This window comes from Scardinius erythrophthalmus (genome assembly GCF_964197995.2).
Source record: "Scardinius erythrophthalmus genome assembly, chromosome: 6".
NCBI lineage: Eukaryota > Metazoa > Chordata > Actinopteri > Cypriniformes > Leuciscidae > Scardinius > Scardinius erythrophthalmus.
The window spans coordinates 22,994,082-23,015,786 of NC_138226.1; the positions used below are offsets into that span (position 1 = coordinate 22,994,082).

Here is a 21,705-nt window from a genome sequence, read left to right on the forward strand (position 1 = left end):
GCATTATTGTTGGGGCAGGATAAACAGACGGTGGTCCAGAACGGATTGTAAAAGACTAGGATAAACAGTGAACACTGAGGAAAGGATTGAATGTCTGTTTGTAGGGAGTATTATGAAGTGCATGACTCTGAAATGACTAATTACATCAGCTGTGTGGATTTCTGGGGAGAGCTCTTAAAACTGTCTCTCGCTCTGTGGGTTCATGGTTGTAATGGGGTTCACATAGCGTAGCAATGGGGCGCTTTCAAAAGCTCAATCGGTCTCCACACCTTTGGCGAATCAGTGTGTAGTGGCTCAGAAAGGAGAACAAACAGGACCATCTGACACAAACCATTCTGAAACTGGATCTTGGTTGTTTTATCTCAATTAAATACACTGGACCACAGGTCAACTGTTGTTGCTTGAAATCATTTTCACAGGAGTGAATTCAGTGGTGACTGTTTGAATTGACTTTCAACTTTGAGATGTGCATGCCAGCTGGGATTGATAGAAGAAAAATGTGAGAGAATGAATAAAATATGAGCAAGGTAAACAAACAGAGAAATATGTGTATGCAATTCACTGAAATGTTCTGTTTGCACCAGTTTGCTCTAGCAAAATGGAGGTTGATAATCAGATTTATGGTGATCTATCTACATATTTTTGCATGTTTGCAATTAATTACAAGTGATAAACCAGTTAATTTTGCTAACTATTTAACACGTTTCTAAGAAGCCAAACAGAATTGAGCACACACACACATTATAACGCCAAGTAGGATATTGCTCAATGAGCAGTGATGTAGCCTAACACAATTTTTATGTTGATGTAAAAAACAAAAACACTTCCATCTACCCACTCAGTAAAACAATATCTCTTATCTTGAGATTTGTGAGAAAACATGAGATGGACGTCACTTTTTTTTTCTTTTTTTTTTTTTTTTTGTCAGAAAAACGTTTTTGGAAAAGCAATGCTGCCACCCAGTGGTCATTCAAGTTATAGTAATTAATAAAACACAAAACATTTTAATGCTAGCATTAGCCCAGTGGCTCCCAAATCTTGAAGCACTGATTACTGGAAAGTTACCAGCCAAACACACGTACACGTCTCATACTTATTTTCCTTCTTTCCTCCTCTCTTCCCACTCAGCAATTACTGATCATACTGTGGATGTTTTTTCCCTAAACCATAAATCCCACTACTATGTTGCCCAGCTCTTTTGTCCAATATCAAATGTCATGGTTATCTCTAATGTTTTTGTACATTTACACTGTTATTGTTTATGTTGTACTGTTTGTAATGTTTACATATAAAGAGATATACTGTAAATCAAGAGATATAGCCAACCTGTACATCAGAATGACTCAAAACAGTCACCCACTCATTTAAAACAAAAAAAAAAAACAAAAAAAAACAACCTTGAGTTACAATTACAGTCATTATTTTTTATTAAGGAGTGATACAATCACTGATCTCCAGTCAAAGTAATAAAGAGGAAAAATATGTTGAAAAGGGGGCAGTAGATGCTTTAAATCAGCCAGATGACTCAAGGATTGGGGAATTGTGGAGATGTCAGGAACATTTCATACACACTCTTTCCATGCTGTGGATGTTATGAGCGCTCTGTTATTGCTATGAAAAATATCAACCACAATATAAAATAAAATGATTTCTGGACTCAACTGTAGAAATTGGTTCAGGCCTAGACCACTATTATTCTGTTGTGCTTACAACTAAAGCAGGAGGTTAAAAAGTTATGAGTTCAGACATCTGAGAGAGGGCCTGATGTCTCCAACATGCTAAATATTGAGTCATTATCAGTGATGGCCATGTTTAAATTAATTTGCTTTTCCATAAAAACACGGCTGTGTTTGATTAGTATGTCCTCTTCGATGAGGATTAACACAGAACGTGTTCTCAGGCGTTTAACTTTAAACTTTTTCTGAGGAATTTTTAATATTGGTAGGTGTGACATTTATAGCTTTGAGACCCAGACCGGTCCCATAAAATGCTGCAAGCCTTTTTACGGCTTTATAAATATACACTTCATTTGCTTTTTTCATTACTGTTAGATTGACCAAGTCTGAAAAAATGGCGTCTTGAGGGATTTGTTTCATTATTTCCAAGACACTGATGATTAGGATGTTAACACACAGCAGGAACGCGAGGTGTGAGAGGTGGGTGAAAATCGCTGTTAAGACCGAGGAGCACTAAATAAGAGTGAAATTTGTTGCTGAAACCAGCGCCATCAGTTTCCAGGTGGTGAATTATGAATCCCACATACGTATGAGCTTGTAACTGTAAATTCAGGCCAGGTTATGAGCTCAGTAAAGTCAGAGTGGATCTCCCACCAGCTAAAAAAAAAAAAAAAAAAAAAAAAAAAAAACCCACAGCCTAGCCAATACAGAAAGATTGAACTAATTTAATTATTTCTTCACTATTGACAGCTCTTGTGTTTTTATAGGCTTGCAGTGATCAGTGAGTGAGAATCTATCTTGATGACTCACTTCCTTATCTTTTCCACCATATTAAGCATAACAGAAAACATATGGCCATTAATGTTGGGTGAATCAGGTTAATCTGGGTAATGTGGAGCACCTAAGACTATATACCCATCACGATACAAAAAGTTTACCAAAAATGTCCCAGAATACCCTAATTTAATCTTGACCTCAACAATTGCATTCATATAAGGAACTATCATGATTCATATGCGGTCCTTGCCTTTGAAACACGTCCTTTATGAAATGAACTGAATGCCAGTGCATTATATCATGTGCATGAAAGATTTCACAATAAAACAGCAGTGAAACACCTCCTATTGTTCTGTAGCTTCTCCTTGCTGGCCTGCCAGTAAGAAACCTCACTTTAGTCCTTACATTGAATTTTTTTTTTTTTTTTTTTTAGCTTTTTTGGTTACACTTTATTTAAAGTGTCCATGTTACAGTGTAATCATATATTTAAGTAAAGCAATAACAATAATTAACTACATGTACTTACTATAGGGTTAAGGTGTGGTTTAGAGTTAGTTGCATTTAACTATGCTTATTTTATAGTACTTACTATAGTAACTACATATAATGTGCAATAGGGACACTGTAAAATAACTGTTACAGGTTTTAATTTAATCTTGTTTTTTTGTTATTATCCTGTAAAAACATCTAAAATCCTTAAACCAGGTTACATTTACAATGTTGTTGTTACATTTACAAACATGTTTTCATAGAATGTGTTGTATGTTTTTCTTGTTTTAAGCATTTCATAGCTAATTTAACAAAAATACATTTTTTTAACTTGGATTTTTTAAAGAACACAACAGCCTCTGTGAATTAATTTGCGGAGAAATTCAACTTTATGGACTTTAGTTAGGCAGGTACAAATGACACATGGACTTATAAAAACATTAGCATGATGTTTCTTTAGGATTGTAAAAGCACAAAGCAAGAGTCTGTTATAACAGTTGAAAAACGTCAGTTTTGTCTGTTTCATGTGATTGTAAGGACAGCTCTTTCACGTTTCCTCCTCTTTCTCCTCTTCTCTATAAAACGCTCTGTGGCATCAGCAAAGAACATCACGTCCTCTTTGCTCTCCATCTCACGCTGCAGGAACTGAAGACCTGCGCTGTTGAAACCCAGGACATCCTGAAAACACGGACAAGCAAGAACACACATGCTTACACAATCTGAGAGGTGTGTCAGGGTACTGTTCACTGGCACTGAAAGCAGGACTCACCCTGATCTCTCGCACTCTAGAGATCGTGTTGGCCCGTAACTCGTCAATGACTGACAGCAGCATCTGATTACTGGTGATCTGACCAAAATTGACTCTAGGAAAATGGTAAATAAGAGAACTGTTAGTCAGGAACAAAATCACATGGGCTTAGGAAAAAAAACAACGCTAATTGAGAGGACAAATCAACTTGAATAAATGTAAACGAAATTTAAATAAACAGTAATGTGTTAATGCAATATCTACAGATGAGTACCTGAGCAGGAAGAAGAGGCAGCGGCACACTAGCTCCACCTCCAGGCCCTGCTGTACGTAACCGTTGAAGAGCTGCAGCAGATCCGGGACATAGGGAAACGGCAGCACCAGCAGAGACAACTCCAGCTCACTATCAACACCGAGAGAGAGAGAGAGAATAACAGACTGACCCATAAAACATAACGGTACATAACAGATGGGAAAATGCATGTGTTTTGTGTTAGAGTTAGAGTGCATGTGTTTTGTGTTAGAGTGCTTTTGACTGGGCTGATGAAGACCTCTTACCTGGACCGAACCTTCTTCAACACTTCCAGAACATATCGAGAGGGCTGCAGATATAAACGGAAATCATGGAAAATATGAAATATGAGTGATGAATCTCGCATTTTAAGAACATTTTCAATTTAAAAATACATACTGTGATGTATTATTAAAAAGAATCCACTGATATCAAAATCATGTTGTTAAAATAATGTTATGGTCAATAACCGATACATTTATAATATTAAAATTCTCTTAGATAAAAAAAAAAAGTAAAAAATCTCATTTTATTTGCTGCAAGTGAATTCAGACATCACAACATCAAACAGTGTTATCAAGTGTTATCCGATATATACCTTTAAAAACAATAATATCGACTATTATCAAAATGTATGCATATATATTGTGCACCTCTTATTATTAACCAAATATGACAACCAAACAAAACACACACTCACAGAGATATTTCCAAAAGCCACAAGGATGGGGTTCATTTTAGGGGGTGGTAACTGCAAAAAAGCAAAAATAAAACAAGTGCATCATTAGATTAAAATCCATATTTTATGATACTTTCAAGTTCCAGTCTTAATTATGTGCAGAATAAAAGAGAACTTATATCCAATATTTAGTTTAATCTCTTAATGGAATCGGAGTGTGCTTTTCTCTAGAAAACATCATACCTCCTTCCCTGCTGCTTCACAAGCGTCTCTGTGCTCCTCCAGCTTTTTACTTTCCTCTCTATAGAGCTCAACGGCCTCCATTATTCGCTCAGCCTATAGAAACAGAACACGAGTGTCATTTCTCCATTACTGTATTTAAAGGAGAGGAGCTCTTTATCTGTACAGTTCTGCAGACTCACAGCTTTCACTGTCTCAATGGTCTTCTTCCCAGCAGGCTCTGCTTCTCCTTTAGTCTCTCCAGGAACCTGCGAGATACACAAGAAAACACTGAGAACCGGCAGAAACTTAGGAGACATAACTGATCTCTAGGACCAGAACCACTTACCACGGGTTCACCACCTTTAGCCAACGACTCCTCATATTCTGCTTCCCTCTCCTGAGGAGAAAAACAGTAGACAAGTCAGCTAATATATTCTAATGTTATGTACAGAGTTGATTTTTTTACAGATGTACTTTTAAATGCTGATATACTTGGGTTTTTGGGAGAATGAAAATACCAATAAAGTTTCTTCTGCTGTGCAGTAACCATACAATTGTTTTAAAAGAACCAGTGAGCATTTTACAGCATTATAGGTGCACCCCCTCTGTGAAAGCAGCTCCAAATTATATTTTAAATACTACATATATCTATAAATTAGCATGTAGCAATATCTATTTTTAAAAATCTACACCAAGTTTGTGATCGGTCTCAAGTCTCTTAGCCTCACCAAAGCTGCATTTATTTAATCAAAAATATTATAGAAAAATACAGTGCAAACAGTAATATTATGAAATATTATAACTTTCTATTTTAATATATTTTAAAATGTAATTTATTCCTGTGATGCAAAGCTGAATTTTCAGTAGCCGTTACTCCAGTCTAATATGCTGATTTGGTGCTCAAGAGTCCTTTTTTATTATGCTGACAACAATTGCTTAATATTTTTGAAATTTTTGATGAATAGAAAGTTCAAAAGAAGTTTCAAAAGTTTATTTGAAATAGAAATCTTTTGTAACATTATGAACATTTTTACTGTAATCTTTTGAGCAATTTAATGCGTCCTTGCTGATTTAAAAAATGAATCTGAAAAAAACGAAAAATCTTACTGACTCATTTAAAAATGAAAAGGGACTTCAGCTAATTCGATTTTTAGGTCTTGATGGACCCAAGTCAAAAGATAATATTATTCTTAACAAATGAATAATACATCTGGAATCAAATTATGTAACCCTAAAGTTATTAACAAGATTAAAATCAGTAAAACATTTTTTTTTTTTTTGTAAAATAGCTGAAAATATTTTGCACACTTATAAAAAGCCACTGCATATCAGAAGCATTCTATATTAATGCACTTGAAGCTGACAGAAGTCTACCAGAGCTGTGAAGGTAGATCTTAAGATCATTATTTAATTCAGTGTGACATTGTGCTGAAAAACCAAGCACTCACCATTTCCTTCTCCTCCTCCAGGATGATGGGCTCCCTCGTTCTCTCCCACAGCCTGATGGACTTATCATGAGACGAGGAGACGATGTGGTCTCCGTTGGGGCTGATGGCCAAGCACCAGACCTCACGATGATGACCCTGAGAAACATATACAGGGGGTCACGGGTATGAGAGGCTCCGTAATAATACAACAGTTCCAATACATCTTTGTCTTTGATTACATTGATTAGGGCTTAAGCAAAAGCAGACTGCGGCTTACGTAATGCAATCAGCCTCTGCTGCATATTGAGCGGACTCTTATTATAACTCTAATCCTTTCAATATAACAGCTACTTCCACCTCAGCGACCTTTGGAAAACTCATTTCGGCTATGGAAAAATGCCTATTGAACGCTGTCCAACTATCAGAGAAGGTCACCTCCAATGTCTGGATGTGCTCAAACTTGTCAGCGTCCCACTGCTTGATCCTTCTGTCCTTTCCCGCGGTGAAGAACAGATGGGTTTTAGGGACAAACTGAAGAAACATGACACTATAGAAGAAAAAAACAACAGGGAAAAAACAGTGGATGACAAATAATGACCATCTGGGCTGATGTCATCCTGAGACTACAGCTCACAATCGCTGGAGAGTCGTCAACAGCATAGGTAGGTGACACCTGACCGAACACTGAAATCACTGTACTTGTCATCAACCGGTATCATAACTTTCACTAATATAACTGAAAACCGTATAGGTAATGTGACAGGGAACAGACTGTGCCAGCAATGTGTCACCATACGAGCTGCAGAGTTTTTATTACCTGTCGTCATGTGCAAACATAGAGCGATGACAGTCTCCGAAATCCAAACCCCAGATCTTCACGTTTCTGTCTGCTGAGCCAGTGGCTATTAAAGCGCTGTCCTGCAAAACACGCACAGCAAGCCACAAACAACATTTGAGCACAATTACGCCATCCGTCAAAATTGACTTGCGGGATGTGTAGTGTTAAGTCAGTCCACTCACATGAGAAATGTCCAGGCACAGAACGGGCAGCTTGTGTCCATACAGCGACAGGAAGAACTAGAAGAGGTTGAGACAGAGGGCAAATATCTTATTAAGTTCAGTTCACAGTTCCCGTTGTTTCGGTTAGAGTTGCTGAACAGTATGCATAATGACATCATATTACATTAGTGGCCTGACATTGTGCTGACATTTCTAAGACACTGTGGCCCCATTTAGCGGTTGGTATTATGAGTGTAGAATTGGAATTCAATTGCCTTTACTCAAAACAAAAGTTGAATTGAATTGACAGGAAGTGGAATTTACCAAATTGCAATTTCACAGGTAATGACAATGACATGTCCTGACTCTGAAATGAAAATAATTTTATTAAATATTTTATTTATGAGATATAAATTAAAATGAAAAGACATTTTAAACATCTTTTGCCACGAGTATGAGCATAGATGAATGAGGTAGTGGGTATAAAGCAATCATTTACTTTGAAAAAACAATACAGAAAGGTTCTTAGAAAAGAAATGCTATATTAATAACTATTTTATAGAAGAGTGTAATATAATTATAATTATAATAATAATTCAAATATAAAATAATTCATTAAAATTGTATCTATCCATCTGTTCATTTATCTATTCTTCCATCTATACGTCAATCCATTTATCCATCAGGCCTATAAAAGCTTTAAAAATACGTTTTAAAACCATCAACATTCAGTGATCTATCATTGAGAGCACAAACACATGAACTGAGATCAGTTAATGCAGGTGCTTAAAAAAATTACAATCAAATGCCAAGCATTTGGCTTGAAGCGTCTCCTATTCTCATTTTTTAGGAGATTGAAATTTAACTATATTTTGGAGGATTTTTTTTTCCCACCACTTTTTTCCATAGTGGGTGATGTAAGAGGCCATCAAATTAGAGACCCTTTCGTCCATGTAATCCAATCACAAGTAGCTCTGGAAATGCATTTGAGACATACAGTATGTTGTTACTAGGTGGAAATGGCAGTCTATCTCAGCTAACGTGGTGAGATCCCCCGAGGTGGATGTTAATATAGTGTCAGTATCTTTACTGGTGGCGAAATGTAATCCCTCAGTAAATGTAATTCAAGTTTAACAGCAGTCTTTTGTTGGATACCGTTCAATCGTACGAATTTAACACAAGCGATGCCACATTTTGCTGTGAATTATTGTAATGCTATACCGGTGTTTTTGTGGTTTACCTTTAGTGTGTCCGTGTAAAAGATCTTGACCGTACAGTCGAGAAGAGAGACAGCCAGCAGTCTCTGGTCAGGACTGTAGCGCACACACAACACGTCCTCATCTAACTGCAGGGTGCGCGTATGCTTTACCGTCAGTTTCCTGTGGATTACACAAAGCAATAATACATTAAAGCCAGGAAGAGAATCCTGGACGAGAGCCGTGATTTGTGATCACAGATTATAAACTCACTTGCTCATTCCTGAGTCCTGATCCTTTATGAGCTCAAAGTCCCAGAATTTCACAGTCTTGTCAGCACCCCCAGTTACAATCCCTCTCTGTATAAACACACAAATCAATTGAAAAAAGCAGAATATGTTCACATAAAGCTGAAATCCTCAGGAAGTCACTGTGGTGTTTAATAGGGATGAGAAGTTAGTCCATTGAGAGATCGATATTATACCTGGTCTGGAGAGAGACACATGGACCAAAGAGCTCCATCATGAGCGTCAGTCGTCTCTAGAAGGCTTCCTGAAGCCAGGTCAAAAATCTGAATCTTCCCGCTCTGACAGAAGACAAATAAGGAACGAAATAAGGAATAAGCTACACAAGAAAAATAAAAAATTACAAAAGAACAAGTTTTTGTAATAAAGGTCAGTATATACTGACTAAATGTTTTGCAGCAGAAAATGCAGGATCTTGTCTTAAAGGAATAGAAAATAACTAATCGTTTAAACTATAAAACATTGCTTCCGACCAACTGTCATGTGTGCGTTCACTTGTCAGTGACAATGACTTCCAACCTGGCACAATGTTTTTACATACCAAGTTTGTTACTGATAAAATAACTACATTAAAATAATAAAATAAAATAAAAACATTAACTAATATTAAACAAACAAATAAAACAAAATATTAATATATATAAAAAAAAATGGCAAAATAACTGTTGAATAAGTGTGTAAAGATATACAGTTAAAAACTAGTTTAATATCAGTTTTCCTCAGAAAACAAAGCTAGGATACAGCTTCTGAAAACTTGTAACGTAGGGCACTAGTCGTATGAAATACTTTACAGGGTTTTTTTTGCTTTTTTTGGAACTTGACAGCACAGTCAGTCTACTTTTTTGTAAGAAAAAGAGCAGCTCAGATAGTCTGCAAAACATCTCCTTTTGTGTTCCACAGAAGTTCTGTCATGCAGGTTTGTAATGAAGTTTTAATGTAATGACAGAATAGTAACATTTGGATCTCTTTAAACTTTCATTGATTGGCGTTAGAGAAGTAAATAGTTAAATACCTTCGTTCCTAAGATAATCTGTCTGTCTCCAGGAACAAATAACGAGCAGAGAGCATATTCACATCCCATGGTACGAATGACCTGTAAGGTGGACCTGACAGAAGAAGATACTTCTGGTTAAGATTTTTGTCAAAATCTATAAACCTATGCAAAAATGTAAAATATTTGACTTCATCACCTGTTCCACACTTTGACGGTCTCTCCAGAGGCGGAGAGGACGGCTATGTTATCTGAGCTGAAGGCCAGCGTTCTGACATCTGTACGATGACCGCTCAGTGTGAGCCGAGAGGTTTTTGTGCCAGTAGGACTCTTCTCTTTGGTCTTAAGCGTATATGTCTCCACTGTGTTATTCTGCAGAAGAAGAGCAACCTTCATCTCTCCATTAGGAACCATAAGGCAGTCCATTGATCTGCAGATGAAAAAAACATTACTATTATTACTTTATAACGCGTACAAAGTGCAACTATGCTTGCATCTAGGAGTACTCTCTGACCTGATCTTGGAAGACGCTTTTATGTTTGCCAGTTTTTGGATCTCATCACTCAACTTTCTCTCCACTACAGGCTTAGGTGCATCCTCTTCTTCTTCTTCTTGAGAGCTGCAGAACATAACAGTTAATCAAAATACTATTCTTTAATTATTGGTAATGTATTAGGCAGAACTGAAGAAGAACTCAGTGACAGCTTCACATTTCAAAACAGAGGTCTCACATACTTTGCTTTTTTCTTGGCTTTCTTTAGTTTTCTCTCCATTTTTTTCTTGACCTGCTCCTCTGTTAGCACAGTAAAGACTTCAAGTGTAGCATCCAGGCCCTGTGGAGATTTAAAAAAAAAGTTATCATATGATACAGACTCAGGCCTTGTCCACAATAATACATTTTCAATTTAAAAATATTTTTCTCTCCGTTTTGGCCTTCCGCCCACAGAGACGACGTTTTATTCCTGCAAAAACAGAGCTTTTGAAAACACTTTCCCAAGTGGATAAATTTGAAAATGCCGTTTTCTTATTGTAGTGTGGACTGTGAAAATACTAGGAGGTATTTGAAAACAATGACGCGTGTTTAGTCATGTGACGCATATTGAACCGATAGATGTGCCTGTTATGTGCTAATCACTTTCACGCTGTTGCTAAAGTTGTTACTTTGTACACTCTTCATATCACAGTCCTGCAAAGATGACAGAAAATGTACTCACAATCAGGGGCGTAGCCAGAATTGTATTTTTTGGGGGGCCCATCTTAAAATGAAGGGGCAACTAATATATATATTAGGGTGCATCAAATTTGAATGGGAAATTTTAATTTCAAAATATCAATTTGGCTGGCATTGCATTTTGTTCCAATTAACATAAAAATGACTTTTGCAAAGTTTTGAGGGATTCCATTGAGATTTAGGGGTGCCACCTAACACATGAACTTTGGCGAAATTTCGAAAAATGTGCAATTTTTAGTCTAATTGCCAAAAGGTTGACCTGGAAATGTTGAGTACAGTGAACTTTTATACAGTAACATGTTCTATAGGGTTATCAAAGTAAAAGTTGTTTGTTTGAACCCTTTGGGCAACTCAGAATTCAACTTTCAAGATTGTCCATTCATTTGTCCTATAGACAAAATGAATGGAGGTCAATGGGACATGTTCATGTGGCCTTACCCTGTTAATTTACTGTAACAACTACAATGCTACTCTCAATACACATGAGACATCTACAGTGGGGAGAACAAGTATTTGATACACTGCAGATTTTTCAGGTTTTCCCACTTACAAAGCATGTAGAAGTCTGTAATTTTGATCTCTAAAGTTGACTCTACAAACTGTGAGTGACAGAATCTAAAACAGAAATCCAGAAAATCACATTGTATGATTTTTAAGTAATTAATTTGCATTTTATTGCATGACATAAGTATTTGATACATCAGAAAAGCAGAACTTTGGTACAGAAACCTTTGTTTGCAATTACAGAGATCATACGTTTCCTGTAGTTCTTGACCATGTTTGCACACACTGCAGGAATTCTGGCCCTCTCCTCCATACAGACCTTCTCCAGATCATGCAGATGTCGGGGCTGTCGCTGGGCAATACGGACTTTCAGCTCCCTCAGAAGATTTTCTATTGGGTTCAGGTCTGGAGACTGGCTAGGCCACTCCAGGATCTTGAGATGCTTCTTACGGAGCCACTCCTTAGTTGCCCTGGCTGTGTGTTTCAGGTCGTTGTCATGCTGGAAGACCCAGCCACGACCCATCTTCAATGCTCTTACTGAGGGAAGGAGGTTGTTTGCCAAGATCTTGCGATACATGGCCCCATCCATTCTCCCTCAATACGGTGCAGGTGTCCTGTCCCCTTTGCAGAAAAGCATCCCCAAAAAATTATGTTTCCACCTCCATGCTTCACGGTTGGGATGGTGTTTTTGGAGTTGTACTCATCCTTCTTGTGGAGTGGAGTTTAGAGCAAAAAGCTCTATTTTTGTCTCATCAGACCACATGACCTTCTCCCATTCCTCTTCTGGATCATCCAGATGGTCATTGGCAAACTTCAGACGGGCCTGGACATGCGCTGGCTTGAGCAGGAGGACCTTGCGTGCGCTGCAGGATTTTAATCCATGACGGCGTAGTGTGTTTCTAATGGTTTTCTTTGAGACTGTGGTCCCAGCTCTCTTCAGGTCATTGACCAGGTCATGCCGTGTAGTTCTGGGCTGATCCCTCACCTTCCTCATCATCATTGATGCCCCACGAGGTGAGATCTTGTGTGGTGCCCCAGACCGAGGGAGATTGACCGTCACCTAGAACTTCTTCCATTTTCTAATAATTGCGCCAACAGTTGTTGCCTTCTCACCAAGCTGCTTGCCTATTGTCCTGTAGCCCATCCCAGCCTTGTGCAGGTCTACAATTTTATCCCTTATGTATTTACACAGCTCTCTGGTCTTGGCCATTGTGGAGAGGTTGGAGTCTGTTTGATTGAGCGTGTGGACGGGTGTCTTTGATACAGGTTCTGAATTTTTGTTTTAGATTCCGTCTCTCACAGTTAAAATGTACCTATGATAAAAAAATACAGACCTCTACATGCTTTGTAAGTGGGAAAACCTGCAAAATCGGCAGTGTATCAAATACTTGTTCTCCCCACTGTATACTCTGAATATGACAGTGTCCACTCTAGAATACTGTTGATGTTAAGTTTAATAGCTTAGCTAACATAGATAGCTGACTGGTTAGCAAACTGTTGCTAGCTAACGTTAGCTAGATGTAATGAGCACCAAATACCTATAAATATGACTTAAATGACTTATAATAAATAAGTATACAAAGACACAATTACAGATATGACAGTAATTATGTAATAATACATACCCAACACAGAAAGATCACCTCAAACAGAAAGATCATCTCAGTTTTCTTGAGCTGTAGTATTGTTTACCTCAAATCTCCATTGTGACCATTGAGCACTGTTAAGCACTTTATCCAACAAAAACAGATGTGCGGTGGCACCCCTAAATCATCATGTACTGGACAAATATTTTGCATGTGTTGTTTCTACATATATTGGAACATTTTTAGCACCCAGCCATATCAAAATTCAAGAATTGTGTTTTTTGATGCACCCTAATATATATATATATATATATATATATATATATATATATATATATATATATATATATATATATATATATATATATATATATATATATATAGCCTATAGGCTATAGCAGACTACGACATAGCTCGGCGATTATGATCTTTTACATGAAGTACAAGGGCGATTATAAAAAGTGTCAATCATGTTATCTTACTCAGCAAATATATGAAGAGTTTGGTTCCAAAACGCGCTAAACGTTAAATATATATATAAAACTTTCGATTGTTTTACTCAAAGTCAATGAAAACCGAGCAGGACCAAGCCATTTTACAGCTGATCGCCGTAAAAAAAGCGATGGTGATTTAATGTCTGCTATTTTTAGTCCAGTGCCTGTAAGTTAAGATTAGTATTGACCAAGTTCAGAGGCTGTCATATGTGGATCAACTTACTTTGTTGTGTATTTCAACAGTTAAAATATGAAAAATAATTTTAATATTGATTCAATGGATTAATTGCATTTTGGAAAAAAAAAGTGTCATGAATTTATTACATTTTGGGGGGAAACTAATCCTTTATTATATTTTATAATATTTGAAAATCAAAATAAGGATTTGAAATTTTTGTGTTATTATAAACTAAATATGCTATGTGAAAGTTTGAAACAAAAAATAGTGGTTTTAATCTTTCCACTCTCTTGGTAAAGAAAACACATTATTACTCAAATTAATCATAATGAATTTATCGCGTTTTGAAACCAAACTCTTCATATACAACAGATATAGGCTATACAGGAAATGTGGTCATCACTGGTTGTGAAGGCGGTTCATCAATTCCAAACAAGTCATTGCGCATTGTGCCGATCTGAGTCGAAGTATCACCGCTATTCCTGTGATGAAATATGTTCGTTTCTGTCTCCTAGCCGCTTCACTCGCTGTCGTCTTGTAGTAAGCTGAAGCAAACTCAGATGTAGATGGCTTATTTTCTCCTTCTCGCTCATCTTTTCGTGTGTAATATTCATAGACAGTATATAAACGGCAATATTGTACTTTGCACAACGCTGCCATTCACCGCATGAACTCTCACGCAAAGATGACAGCGTAGGTTACGCACAACACGACAAATCAAGTTTGAAAACAGACGCATTTTACCGCGCAGTATTTTGATTGGTCAATCTATCAATTAGACTAACACATCAACAATTTCTTATTTTTATTATTTTATTTTAAGCAATCAGAAATCTGAGTCTCGTGGCTATGCCACTGCTCACAATTGCTGTCCTAAACAAGTGCGTTTTAGACCAAACATATATTGGTGAATGGTGAGATATTTGCTAAATAAAATTATCCTGAAGAATAGCGTGTTTATGTCTGTATCATCTCAGTGAGCTTTTATGAGGGTTTACACATGAACTATAAGGTGAAATTAGCGTTTTTCGATGTTTCAGTGTGGATGAGAAACTTTTGGAAAATGCTTGAAAACGCGTGAAGTGTGGACAGAGAAATGTATCCGGATTAATGTACACGTAGCCTCAATTCCTCATTGCTGAATATCTCATATCTGTAAAGCTTTCCTACCTATAAACTACTCTTACTCAGAAGAAGTTAAGCTGCATTGCAAGCTGCTAACAAAACAACAAAATAGATCTTCATATCTATCTTGATAATATCTCCATCTATAAACATAACACTACAAGATGTTAATTTAATTTTACGAATAGCTGTAATTATCTGGCACATAAATAACAAGCAACTCAATTAGGGTTATAGCAACAACTTAAATAGGTGAATTTACACTATAAACTATATAAACTAAAAAACACCCTAATCTACAGCAGAATTAAAACATTTCTCCACAAAAAAAGACTCAAATGAGTCATTGAAATATATTATGAATAGATTTATTTACGTACAATCCAAACAAGCATATTCACTAAAATAATCAAGACATCCCAGCACTACATATAAATCTGTGAATAACTTCTGTTTAAAAAAACTGATTCATGTGAGAGTTTGAATAAACTAGAACTATAGAATGTAAATGTTTGCCTAATTATTGCGTAGCTGTGAAATTTACTATGAAACATACTTACATGGCATGCTAGCACATTAGCCTTGGCATCTGTGACCAAGGATACAACCCTGTCTCTGGCTTCCCTCAGAATAGAACCGACTTTCTTACAGCTGACTATCCGCTGTAGACAGAAAGCAGATATTTGGTAAACATATGAAAGAAACCCTTTTAAACTATGTCATGTCAAGTCATCCACAGAATACATTAACTGAATAGAAGAAACGGGATAGAAGAAATATTACTTCTTCTGGCTCTTCATCAAGTCCTTCCTCATCTTCCTCCTCATCCATAAGTGGAGTTCTGACTTTCTTTTCCTGTGGTTCCCCCACTTCTTTACACTGTGAAGACACTTTTGATGTTATTCAGAACACATTAAAATTAGATCAGAGTCAATTCTATACATAAGACAAAAGATCACATTCAAGACTGTAATTCAGCCTACATACACTGTAACCCAGCATGAGTGATATCTCTTTACCTCCTCGATGTACTGAATGTCCCAGGCTCTGAGCTCACTGTCAGCAGACCCTGTAAGCAACCTATTCTCCTGATTCAACAGGACCATTCCCCAAACCTACAGAGATCAGACAAGGTTGCACTGTATTACAGCACTAACAGACAGTGTTGGAGATTTATTCTCCAAAAGTGAAGTAAGAAAACACCTTGTGAGCAATTACACCGGCTTTATGTCCCTCTAGGATTCCAAAGCGGCTAAAAAGTTCATTTAGTGTGTTGTGTTAATTATTTCAGAAATATTGAGAAAGTCTCAACAGTGTACAGTGATCTTAATTACCTCACTGCGATGTCCCACCATGGTCTTGAAACAATGCTGTGTGTCCAAGTCCCACCACTTTACAAAACTGTCCTTGGAGCTGAGGAAACATGACACACACATAATCAGATCAGGAGCTAGACCAGCTCATTACTGCGTCTATGCCCTGAGACCGATCCAGACACTTTAGTAACATTCATTCATTCAGAATGTAGTAGTCTCAGAAAACAAAGCAGTAGGCTATTAAAATGTTTATTTTCCAGAAAATAGTTGCACCGGGTCAAAATTGTTGAGGGAGAAAAAAACACAGATAAGTTAAATCAACATATATGTAAGCAATAAGGTACTATTAGATAAGGTAGGTACAGTAGATAAAATGCTATGTCTACTGTAAACGCAGGTACACTGGTTTACTCGATCTCTCACAATACCCCACTCTATCCACCTTATTCCTGACGAGGTTACTGTGTTTTGAATTATTGGTGATACTTCCGGTTTGGGGAACTTCCATTCAAAAACACTGAAACGAATCATTTCTAATCATAAGGTTGACCTATAAATAAACTAATCCGTCAGTTTGACTCAATGAGCTATCAGTTTTCTTTCATGTTTTATTTAAGAATAACATGAGAATAACGTAACACTCTGTATTTTAACGTGACATGCTATAACGAGAATATCTATGGCAAGAGAAGAGCTCTGCAGTCACTGCATTCTTTTCCTCATTATAATTTTCTTTTTTCCTTTTGCATTCTGCTGTAATAGTATGAAAAAGGTCAACATATACTGCACATTTGTGGTCTGTTCTCCCAATTTAATTTACGATATATCCCATTAATAATTCACTGGAATGCACCAGGCTTGTGCACAATTCAGAATTGAATTGAGAATGACTCCTTAATTCCAATTAAATTCTTGAATTCGAATTGAATTTGAATTGATGTCAAAAACAGGATCTAGAATTACAATTCGAATTTGAATTAAAGGAAGCAGAATTGCAATTCAATACAAATTCAAAGAAATTCATATACATATATTTAAGTGAAGTGTTTAACAATGAAATATGATTTCATTATAATATGCGGGGCGGCAGTGGCTCATGTAGGTTGTCTACAAACCAAAAGGTTAGTGGTTCAATCCCCGATTCCACTTGACCAAGTGTCGAGGTTTTCCATGAGCAAGACACGTAACCCCAGCTGCTCCTGACAAGCTGGTTGGCGCCTTGCATGGCTGACACTGCTGTTGGTGTGTGAATGGGTGAATGTGAGGCTATGTAAAGCACTTTGGTGGCCATAGGTCTGTGAAAGCGCTATATAAATGCAGTCTATTTACCATTTAGTCACAGAACATTAAGTTTATTTAAGTTTGATTTATTGTAATTGTAATTTTGTGGAACATGATGGAACATGACTCCATTTCCTAGAATGATTTACTTTCACCAAGTATTTAAAATGGTTGCTAAACAATTTGAGGTGGACATTTGTTTGAAAGCACAATTTAATGGGCAACACTGGACATTTTAAGTTGCAGAAGTCCCTTACAACTTCACTCTGCACCAGTTGAGAGAATCTTTAGTGTTGCAGGAAAGATATTCAGACCAGGGGTGCGTTTCCCGAAAGCATCGTTGGCCAACTATGGTCGCAAGTTCATCGCAATGTCCATTGAACTCTATTGGTAACGACGGAACTTGCGACCATAGTTGGCCAACGATGCTTTCGGAAACGCAACCCAGAACGGTGCAGACTCAATGAAAAGGAGTTGAGGAGCTATTGAGAATTAGATGCAACAGTGTTGCTCAGTAATTTTTTGCACTGGAATAAATGATAACTGCATTAAACAACTTTGTGTTTGTGTGATTACTTTGAAATAAAAATTGCATTGGAACAAAACTAATTAAACAACACTGAGGGGGTAATTTATTTCAAGAATTTGATCAATATATATTTTAGAACAAAATGTACGCAGGGTTGAGGAGTAAATAGTTACGTGAAATGAAATTTCTGTTATTAAATTACAAAATTAAAGTAATTGTATTTAGTTGTATTACTGAGGTAAAATGTTTAATTCAACAAGTTACTAATAAACTTAAAACGAAAATGCTTTGCATTGATAAAGTTATCCAAATTAAGTAATCCAAACCACATTTATAATGGGTAACTAATAACAGTAAGCAATAACATTTACAAAGTAATCTTCCTAACACTGAATGCATGCGAGACTAAACACATTCTTTCTGTTGTGTGACTGTGTGGAATTTCTTTGAATTGCCATGAATTTAATTCCACTTCCTGTCATTCCAATTCAAATTCAATTCAATGTCTTGTGGGGCGGAGTAAATTCAATTCAAATTCCAATTCATGAATTGAATGGAGGCCAATTCGGAAATTCAGAATTTTGCACAAGCCTGGAATGCACAAAGAATCTCTTTTTTCTCCCCAAATCCTCACGTCTCTTTCCAGGTTTGTTTTCACAGGTAAATACAATTTATTATCTGTCAAAATGACGGAAATCACTTTGAAATACTATCACGTAATGCTGAAGTAGTTTAAAAAAAAAATATTTATTTTTTATTAAGGCAACGTATGTTACATAATACAGATTACCACAGTGATCTTTAATCGTCCGATTTTGCTGTGGAAAAATTCATGCTTTCGGGGTTATTCATGGTCTGTTGAAAGTACCTTAATGATGCTTTTAGACTTTTAAATGTCCTTTTAATTTTCAATGGTTGAAGGATGAGTAGAATAATGTAATGTCATTGTACACAGTTAAAAAATATATATTATTGCGTCAATAGAGCTAGTCACGGAAGTTACACCCATAATTCGCGCAAAGTGGCATGGGGCATAGGAGTAATGTGGATAAGCTTCAATGAACAATATCAATGAGAACATATGTTTACGTTGCTAAGAGTGGTTGCTAGTGGTGTTGTGTAGCATACATTGAAACGTTGGGTGAAACGGTCATAGCCATCTTTTATCGTGAATAAAACACAGCTATTGACAAATCAGAATCAAGGACTGGAACTAACCGTTTTATAAGCCATATTTTGTTATTACATTTAAGAATAATGTAAAATATTGGTATATAAAACAAAACATTATTATTATAATAAAACACAAATATTATAAACACTATATATGTTTTTAGTTCCCCTCACTCCACAACAAATCCTTTAAATTTAAAATTTTGGATAAGTATATATTCATTATAAACAACTTTTATAATAAATGCAAATCATTACATTTACTTAAAGCAAATCTGAAACTACAGGTGTGTGTGTGAATTGGTAAATTCATTGGTTTTGCAGGTCAAGGTTAATTGATATAATAATATATATAACATTCATGTCCATCACACAATAATATAAAGTTGCAAGTATTTTCAAGTGTTGAATTCATTTAAATGAAATGTAAAGGCTGATTATGATTTACCTTGTAATCAGCAGATTTTTGTTCTCCAAGAACAAAACTTGTGTGACTGCATCTTTGTGTCCTTTGAGTCTGTACAGACCGCACTCATTGATGATATCCCACACAATCACATCTGTGTCCTGCAACACAACAACATAGAAAATGACTTTAGTTCATGCAAAAATGTATATGGTCAACAACCAAAAATTGTAGTCTTACTCTTGAGCCGGTGACAAGACGAGCACCCAGTGCATCATATTTAATGACTGAGACAGCTGATTTGTGTCCACTGAAGGAGATGTTGCTTTCACCGTTCAGCAGACTAAAGATGCGCACACCACCATCCTCATAACCCACCGCTATGTGGACACCATCAGGAGAGGGACACAAGTACGTCACCTCATGCTTTTTACCTTCAAGTATAAGAACCTGAGAAATTAAAAGGGAGTGAGGGTGAGTACAACATTCAGAAGTTTATATAAACTGATAAGTCAATGTACTAAGTGATCTTTTAAAAACACCTTCTCAGCTTTGCGGACATCCCATATGAAGACATGTTCACAGGCTCCCACAGCGACATATCGACCTTTCTCACCCCCCTTGAGGGTCACAAACACGATGTTGGCCTTCTGACTGCCAATCACCCCGAATACAGCACTCGCCACATAGCGCAAGTACTGCTTAGTTAAACCCATGGCAAACCAGAGGCTGTAGACACAAAATAACAGTAGGGGATTCGGGTGAGATTTGTCACTACCTTAATCTAGCAAACTGTGCACAATTTGTCATGAAACACATATTTAGAAAAGGTCCATCATATTGCAGCTGCATATCAAAATAAAAAATTCTACATGGCTGGATAAATTAGTTTTATATCAAAGCAAATACATTTCATAATTGTTTGCTAATGTATGAGATGAAACAGTAATGTATAAATGTAATAAATCTGTAACATATATACATTATTTGTCTCAATATTAGCCAAGCCATGCATTTTCCCCCAAAATGGTAGTATGTGTATCAGATGCTTCTCCTCCAAATACTATTATATTAAGCTTGTTGAACAATTGTATTATTATATTGAACTTGCCAAAATAAATATTTAGATTTCTATGTTGTAATCATTATGATCACAAATAATTGCTAAATGAGCTCATTGTTTATGCCTAGGCTAAAATGAATACATATTAACTGACTGCATGAGTTATATTATCTTTGAACAGTTTGAAATACGGACGTTACTTGGACAGTCACCTTTGATAACAAATCATCCTAAATTGTAATGTAAAAACATGTATTTTCTGTAAACCGGCTTTGATGAACCCGCGTATTGTGAAAAGCGCCATACAAATAAGTAGCCTATAAATTTATATGAAATTGAAATGTTCAATGAAACGGCTTACCCATAACATGGGGAAAGTGCCCCTTCACTACTTTAATTAAATCATATTTTTCATCTCGATGGCAGCATACATTAGTTTGACCTTATATCAACAGAGCTTGTTCAGTGGTTTGGATCTTCGGCTGCACCAAATGGCTCATGCGCCTTCAAAAAGATGGGATTGCCAGTTATAAAGTAGATTAATTAAACCAATAATCTATAAAATGAAGAACGCTTAAACTAAAAAGTGAGCAACTATAACTGTAACACCACGTTTTCAGATCCATGCGACGATGAACACAGTCGACAACGTGAACCACATGCAGTTCGTTCAATATATGCAGATATTATATGCAGATATTAGAAAGTTACAAAATAAGCCACTGTGTATATAAAATGTACTTACATGCTATATCAATTAGATGTCCTTTATGAAAATATTACTTCTGTGGATGTGGAGAACATGCTTCCAGTCGCAAGTGTGACATCCAGTAAAGACAAAAGTGGTAGATTACCTAGCAGAACTACGATGTCACTTCACAAAATGTTTCAGGAATTTACGTTTTTATGGACATTTATGTCATACTAAAATATATTAATAAATTAAATAAGTTATAATCATTATTTCCACACCTTATGTGTTTTATTTATATGTTCTTCTTGTGAATTATGTGCACAC

At 36.4% G+C, this 21,705-nt stretch overlaps 1 protein-coding gene across 2 annotated transcripts; it reads right to left on the bottom strand.

Annotated features, from left to right (window-relative positions):
* Positions 1-2,888: 2,888 nt before the first annotated feature.
* On the bottom strand, positions 2,889-21,534 carry wdr3 (WD repeat domain 3). Of its 2 annotated transcripts, none has more exons than XM_081369667.1 (27): positions 21,433-21,534; positions 20,167-20,353; positions 19,865-20,074; positions 19,667-19,785; positions 16,254-16,332; positions 15,939-16,034; positions 15,703-15,798; positions 15,480-15,581; positions 10,537-10,634; positions 10,316-10,420; positions 10,001-10,231; positions 9,823-9,916; positions 8,990-9,091; positions 8,779-8,864; positions 8,550-8,688; positions 7,331-7,387; positions 7,128-7,228; positions 6,746-6,857; positions 6,332-6,466; positions 5,230-5,280; positions 5,084-5,149; positions 4,905-4,997; positions 4,683-4,733; positions 4,249-4,292; positions 3,965-4,093; positions 3,712-3,805; positions 2,889-3,620 (listed from the first exon to the last, which is right to left on the bottom strand). In XM_081369667.1, the coding sequence occupies exons 2-27, from the start codon at positions 20,338-20,340 to the stop codon at positions 3,465-3,467; spliced, it is 2,820 nt and encodes a 939-aa protein (XP_081225793.1). In that variant the 5' UTR covers positions 20,341-20,353; positions 21,433-21,534; the 3' UTR covers positions 2,889-3,464. The 2 variants fall into 2 exon arrangements, with proteins under 2 accessions (XP_081225793.1, XP_081225794.1); XM_081369668.1 differs by lacking the exon at positions 21,433-21,534 and adding an exon at positions 21,049-21,191.
* Between the last annotated feature and the right edge of the window lie 171 nt (positions 21,535-21,705).

Bases quoted from the DNA above. Each gene is read 5' to 3' on its own strand.
- wdr3 (XM_081369667.1), bottom strand. From the start codon at position 20,340: ATGGGTTTAACTAAGCAGTACTTGCGCTATGTGGCGAGTGCTGTATTC. The intron at 20,075-20,166 runs GTGTTTTTAAAA...TTAATTTCTCAG, and splicing joins ATGTCCGCAAAGCTGAGAAG to GTTCTTATACTTGAAGGTAA. The intron at 4,734-4,904 runs GTATGATGTTTT...GCTTTTTTGCAG, and splicing joins GTGAAGCAGCAGGGAAGGAG to TTACCACCCCCTAAAATGAA.